This window comes from Saccopteryx bilineata, chromosome 1 (genome assembly GCF_036850765.1).
Source record: "Saccopteryx bilineata isolate mSacBil1 chromosome 1, mSacBil1_pri_phased_curated, whole genome shotgun sequence".
NCBI lineage: Eukaryota > Metazoa > Chordata > Mammalia > Chiroptera > Emballonuridae > Saccopteryx > Saccopteryx bilineata.
Genome location: NC_089490.1, coordinates 383051319 through 383058278, shown reverse-complemented (window position 1 = coordinate 383058278; position 6960 = coordinate 383051319). Strand labels below are relative to the sequence as shown.

At 40.4% G+C, this 6960-nt stretch overlaps 1 protein-coding gene across 1 annotated transcript; it reads right to left on the bottom strand.

Annotated features, from left to right (window-relative positions):
• Window positions 1-663: 663 nt before the first annotated feature.
• LOC136319675 (Golgi-associated RAB2 interactor protein 6-like) lies at window positions 664-2175 on the bottom strand. The gene is made up of 2 exons (XM_066252813.1): window positions 1606-2175; window positions 664-777 (listed from the first exon to the last, which is right to left on the bottom strand). Exons 1-2 carry the CDS (start codon window positions 2173-2175, stop codon window positions 664-666), a joined length of 684 nt encoding a protein of 227 aa, XP_066108910.1.
• Window positions 2176-6960: the final 4785 nt, after the last annotated feature.

Sequence of the window (6960 nt, the reverse complement as noted above, 5' to 3'; positions counted from 1 at the left end):
CTATTATTTGCCAGACATCTCCCATGTATAACATCTAATTCTTAAAGTAATGATTCTAAGAAGGAAACAGGTAGCATTATTCAAGGTGATAACATTAAAACATTAAAGTCTATGATGTCACACTGCTTTCCTGGTTTCATTTACATTATTCTGCTTTCTATTGGTTGCTTCTATCCCCAGTTTATATTATATATGTATATATATATATGAAATTTTAGAGGTTTTTTTGGCTAATAGATATATATCATAAATGAATGAGGATATTTGAGAGCAATATTTGGCATTTTATTGTCAATTGTTTATTTAATTACAAATTCCAAGTTCTGTGAAAGTTAAGGACAGTTCAAAGCCCAAAATTCTTGCCAGTAGTCTCTGCTCCTGCGGTCACCATACTCATGCCTCCCTCATAGTGATGTGTTGGAAGTATCCTCTGAGGACAAGAAGAGTGGAGAGTACCCATTTTGGCCACGCTGGCTGTGCTTCCAGATCTGTGAAGGCTGCTCCTGTTAGAGCTTCATTTCTCTTCTGAGTCTGCAAACAGGCTGCAGCCACATTCCTGGCACATGCGGTACCGTTGGTTATAGCCCTGCTCCCGTCCTCAGTTCTGCTCTTTTGTCAAACACTTTCGGCTTTGTGACTGAAGACTGTGAAGTATTGAATGCATTATGTAGGAGGCATGCTGAATTCTTCCCTCTCCGTATAAACGCATTCAGGAGACCCCACACGCTTTAGGATACATGTGAGGTTTTCGACACTGACTCGATATTGACCGCTTCCCTAGAGCAACCCAAGACATATTCCTAGGAGGAAGACAAGGAAAATAAAGAGAGTGAGAGCAGGAAGATTTGCTCCCTTCTTTCCTCACAGTAAATAAGAGCTTATTATAGTAAGAATTTTGAAGTCTTGGCCTGACCTGTGGTGGCGCAGTGGAAAAAGCATCGACCTGGAAATGCTGAGGTCACTGGTTCAAAACCCTGGGCTTGCCTGGTCAAGGCACATATGGGAGTTGATGCTTCTAGCTCCTCCCCCCTTCTCTCTCTCTCTCTCTCCTCTCTCTCTCTCTGTCTCTCCCTCTCCTCTCTTAAATGAATAAATAATTAAAAAAAAAAAAAAAAAAGAATTTTGAAGTCTCAGGTCCAACCTCCCTTTGATGCAGAAATCCCCTCTACAGAATCTCCACAATGACCACAAGGATCATCCGGTCTTGCTTAAACACTTCCCGTGTGAGAGAAAGCATTATTGTAATTACCACTGAATATGATCATATGCATTTACAATCCACTTGTGTTAGAATGTCTGCGGGTACAGGGGCATGCACTTTAATATTTTATAGCCACTAACAAACTGGATGCTGAGGATGCTGCAATGGAAACACGGTACTGATTATGAAATTAAGACTGTCTGACATACAGCCTTGGGGAACCCTGGAGAAGACGGGGAACTTCCTTATTGTGGCATGGCCTTCACACACAGGCTCCTTTCTCCCTCAACACTTCCGAATGCAACGCATTTATAGATGAGCCTCAGTACTAAAAACACGGTAGCAACTTTAGCTGTTCTCATAAAGCACCTTGACCCCAAATTCTAGAAACTGCCTGCACTTACCTCCGGGTTGTACTCTTCTTTCACAAACAGAGATTTGGCCACGGCGTCATTGGCTGGAATGGCGTGAGTAAGGCTGAAAGCCTCCACTGGTGGATTGAGAATGTAAACGAGGTGTTCCCAGTAAGCAAAAAGATCCTTTAGATCCGAACGGGGACACAGTTGAAGGTAAAAAGAACGGCCAGTGGCAAGCTTCAGGCGGAGCTGCTGTTTTTTAACGTTATGGATTGAGATCTTGACTAACTTCAATGGAAGCAGCCTCGTTAACTCTAAGTTCTGTTTACCCTTTTTGTCTATTTTCTGGGTGGCCAGGAGCATAATATCAGGTAGTACGAGATGGCAGCTGGTGCAAACGATGCCCACTGTCAACATTTGGACAGCGTTGTGCACATCAATCACTTCTCCCCTTTTGCTGACCTGTACGAAATCGCTCTCAAACATCAGCGCCTTCTTGAACATGCTGTACTCCCCGTTGTACAGATGTCGCTGCAGTTTCCCCATGGGGGTACTAAACATGCCCACTGCAGGATGGCTTCTGCCTGTGTGATTCCGCACACTGAGTTGGCTGCCCATGGCTCCCTTTTATCAGGAGAGTTTAGGGACTCCTCTCTACCTTCCTCACCCCCCCTTGCCGAGTATCCTCTTCCCTACCTCACTCTAACAGGTGGGCAAGCTGTGGCTCCTGCAGGCTTTTTTGTCTCTGACCTACCACAGGGTAAGGTTGCTGATGACCGACCTCTCAGGAAGAGAGACAGTCGCTCCTGCACCAGCCTGCACCCTCCCGGGGGTGTGCGGATCTCCGGTCCCCGTAGAAGTCAGAGTGCGCTGAAGTCCAGGCCCGCCGATCTTGGTGTGCCCTCGGGAAGGACTTGCTCTTCAGCCATATACAGGGCTTCACAGGAAGGTTGCTGCTTCTGATTCAGCAGCTTTAACCACCAATTCAAATCACACTGCTTCTCTCTCTACTCTCTCTCTCTGCCGGAAGCTAAAGCCTCCAACTACGCCCAAACTAGTAGGGGGGCTTTTTATTACTCCCTTGCCCACTGTGACATGTGCCCATGACCTACCCCCTTTGTCTCTGTTGCCTGACAACCCCTCCCTTACCTAAGGGCCACTGTCCTCTCCACCTCTCCACACCACCCTGCCCGCCACAGCCAGCAGACCACCCCTCCCGCCAGGGCTCCATCTAAGAATCTTAATACATAATGTCAAATTGATTTCCAAAAAGAGTTAGGCTAATTTTCTGTTAGGTATGAAGTTAAAATATCCATAGTCTTTTTTTCCCAGAACTTCTGATTGCAGACAACTAAGATTAATTGTAGAATTTACCTTGAAGAGAGAATTGGAAAAGTTAAACAGGGAAGTACAGGATTTTTTCAAGTTTATTGTATAAAAAAACCCACATAAAACAATAACTAGGAATATAATCTTACAATGGAGAGTTGGTTAAATAATTATGGAACATTCTATGATAGAACAATCTGTATCCAGAATAATTATGTAGTTTTATCCTTATTGAAATAAAAAGGTGTCCTACAGTTTTTATTTTAAAGAAGCAAACCAAATAGATTTCAAACTAATATTATATGCATGATACAACTTATGTAAAATCATCTGTGTGTGTGTTTGTGTGTATGTGGTTTTGAAAACATGTTCAGTGAAATGTTTAAAGTGCTTATCTCGATGTTGAAATTTTAATTTAATTTTATTTTTTATTTAGAAAATTAAATTTAACTTGACATTGCTCAACAATTGTACATAGATTTCAGGTAAACCACTATATTATTTGATTAATCGATTATGTTGTATATCCATCATCCAAAATCAAATCATTCTCCATCATCTTATATTTGTCCCTTTTTATACCCTTTCTCCAAACCCCCTCTATTTTCCTTACATCTCCCTCTCCCCGGATGTAAATTATTACAACCATTATGAAAGAAAGTTGGTGGTTCCTCAAAAAGGTAAGAATAGAACTACCATATAACCCAGCGATCTCTCTACAGGGTGCATACCCCCAAAACTCAAAAACATTCATAGTAAAGACACATGCAACCCCTGTGTTCATTGCAGTGACCTAGACATAGAAAAAACCAAAGTGCCCCTGGATAGAGACTTGGATAAAGAAGATGTGGTACACATATACAATAGAATACTACTCAGCCAACAGAAATGATGACATATTGCCATTTACAACAACATGGATGGAGCTTGAGAACATTATTCTGCGTAAAATAAATCTGAAAAAACTAAGAACTATATGATTTCACACATAGATGTGATATAAAAATGAGACTCATGGACATAGGTGAAAGTAAAGTGGTTATCAGGGAAAAGAGTTTGTGGGGGAAGGGTTTAGGGGTGGAGAGTAAAGAGAGACAAATATATGGTAATTAAAAATAATTTTAACACACTCAACAGTTCAAGAGGTATAAAAATACTTACCTGAAATCTATGTACTCTTATTTATCAATGACACTCTGTTAAATTTATTTTCCTAAATAAAAATATATTTATCATATGCTACATTAAACTATTTGATAGCATGTAGTTTGTTCCAAATCCATTTATTTAGTTTCCATTGTTTTATGCCAGTATCATCAAAGATGTCTTCAATCCTTGTGTATACCCTACTGCTAGAATGTCACCATCCTTCTCTCTGACAGTCTCCTATGCAGAATTTCTCCCTGCTGGCAATTGCAGGATAGTCTGTGTTACTGAAAAATTGTATGATTTCTAAGCTCTGACTTTTTTTTATACTTATCTATTTGCCCACAGAGCTAATATTTTAGTCCTTATGAAGATAAAATATAATGAAGAAGTATATTATCCATTACAACTACAAAGCAAATGAAATGAACATAGGTGTTTTAATCTTTTTTACATGAAAGATTGGAGAAGGCAAAAATCGATTTTCAGAAAAATATCTACAAATTATTAGACAGTTTCATAATAATAACAGAATATGATTGTAAAAAAGCACATGTTTATTGTGGAAAAGGATTTTATTCCTATAAATATGTCTACTTCATATTTATAAGAATAAATGTCTATCAATTAAAATATTATTCAAAATAATGAGGCTAATTGCCACAGCTGGCTTCTTTTCCAACCGACACGGCAGTAATCAAAAAGAACAGACAAGAGAAACCTGTGACACTAGAATACTGAACTTAGTGCACACCTTAAACTTTGCGATAAATGGCTTTTGGAAAGTATGCATCCTGTAAGTTTAAGCTGAATAGAACTTGGTGACATTCTAATCAATAGAAGCAAAGGAGTGGAGGGAAAGGAAAGAGAGAGAGGAAATAGGAGAAGGAGGAGAAATGGGGGAGAACAGAGGGCAGAAATGGAAGAGGGTATGAGGAAGAGAAAGAGGAGGAAAAGGAACATTTAAAATGCTGTTTGAGTTAGCTGAATTTATCTGTTCTCCTAAAGCCTTCAGTGACTTCTGTTCACTTAACACAGATCAACCTTTACCCCAATTTCAAAGCGCAATGACCAACTTTTGTAATGCCCACAATTTAATTATGACTTGTCATGAATTCTTAGTACAGTAGTACCTTGAGATATGAGCAGACCAACATATGAATTTTTAAGATAGAAACTGCGACTCGGTCCGTATCTTTGTTCCAGATCCGAGTGAAATTCCGAGATACAAGTCATGATTTACTAAACTGCCACTAGATGGTGTGTTGGCGCATGGGTCCAGTATTGGCAGCACAACACCAGCATCTCATTCTTTCTCACGTGTTACCCACAGAATCAAGTCGAATCTCGTGCGCTGTACTCATTCTTGCATCATTTTTGTATTTTTTACTAACTTTTTTTGTGTGCTATTATGGGGCCGAAGAAAGTGAGTGTAAAGGACAGTGGTAAGAAGAAGAAGAGAATGATGTCAATGGAAGTAAAGCAAGAAATAATAGAAAAACATGAGCATGGTGTACGAGTGATTGAACTGGCAAGGCTGTACGACTGCAATACATCTACAATTTGTACCATCCCTAAACAAAAGGATGCCATCAAAAGTACAAATCCAGTGAAAGAAACTACAATTCTGTCCCAATTAAGGACAGATATCCATGAAGAAATGGAGAAGCTTCTGCAGGTGTGGATGAAAGAGAAAGAGCTGGCAGGAGATACAGTGATGGAGACTGTAATATGCGAAAAGGCACGTGCTATTTACGGTGACTTGAAGAAGAAAGAACCATATACTAAAAAGAGGCAGCAGAAGATATGTTTAAGGCAAGTCATGGCTGGTTTGAAAATTTCAAGAAGAGATGTGGCATCCACTTGGTGGTGAGGCATGGTGAAGCTGCGAGTGCTGACGTTAAGGCAGCTGAGGAGTACATCGCATGTTTTGCTGTGCTTATCACAAATGAAGGCTACATCCCCCAACAAGTGTTCAACTGTGATGAAACAGAATTGTTTTGGAAAAAAATTCCCCGGAGGACTTTCATCACTGCAGAGGAGAAGCAGCTGCCAGGCCATAAACTCAGGAAGGACCATCTGACCCTCGCATTGTATGCAAAAGCTAAAGGTGACTGTAAGGTAAAGCCACTGCTAGTGTATCATTCTGAAAATCCTTGAGCCTTTAAGACTCACAAGATTTTTAAAGAAAAACTGCATATTGTGTGGCGTGTCAATGCTAGGGCATGGGTTAAGCGGCAGTTTTTTATTGAATGGGTAAATCTCATCTTTGGTCCTGCAGTGAAGAAATATCTTCAAGAAAATAAACTTCTAATGAAAGCATTACTAATCCTTGATAATGCTCCAGCCCACCCACCTGGTATAGAAGATGACATTCTAGATGAGTTCAAATTTGTGAAAGTCCTCTACCTCCCACGCGACATGACTTCAATCTTGCAACCTATGGATCAGCAGGTCATTTACAACTTTAAAAAGCTTTACACAAAGCACTTGTTCTGCCGCTGCTTTGAGGTGACTGAGAATACAAATCTAAACCTCCGAGAGTTTTGGAAAGATCACTACAACATTGTGATATGTTTATTCATTATTGACTTGGCATGGCAAGAGGTTACAAGAAGAACCTTAAACTTGAACTCAGCATGGAAAAAGTTATGGCCTGAAATTGCAGATGGGGACTTTGAAGGATTCGAACCAGAGTCCGAGACCAAGGTAGAAACGTTGGAGGAGATTGTGTCCCTTGGAAAGTCGATGGGTCTGGAGGTAGATGAGGGTGACCTAAACGAGCTCATCAAGGAACATGAGGAGGAACTCTCAACTGAGGAGTTGAAGGAGCTACAGATGATGTAACGTACGGAGCTTCTGCAAGAGATTAGTAGTGAGGAGGAGGTAGAGTCAGAGGAAGTGATTTTTACAAGTGAAATTAAAGGC

Excerpts from the sequence above, each read along its gene's own strand:
- LOC136319675 (XM_066252813.1), bottom strand. The coding sequence starts at position 2,175 with ATGGGCAGCCAACTCAGTGTGCGGAATCACACAGGCAGAAGCCATCCT. Across the intron at positions 778-1,605 it reads AAGAAGAGTACAACCCGGAG|GGAAGCGGTCAATATCGAGT; the intron begins GTAAGTGCAGGC and ends GGGTTGCTCTAG.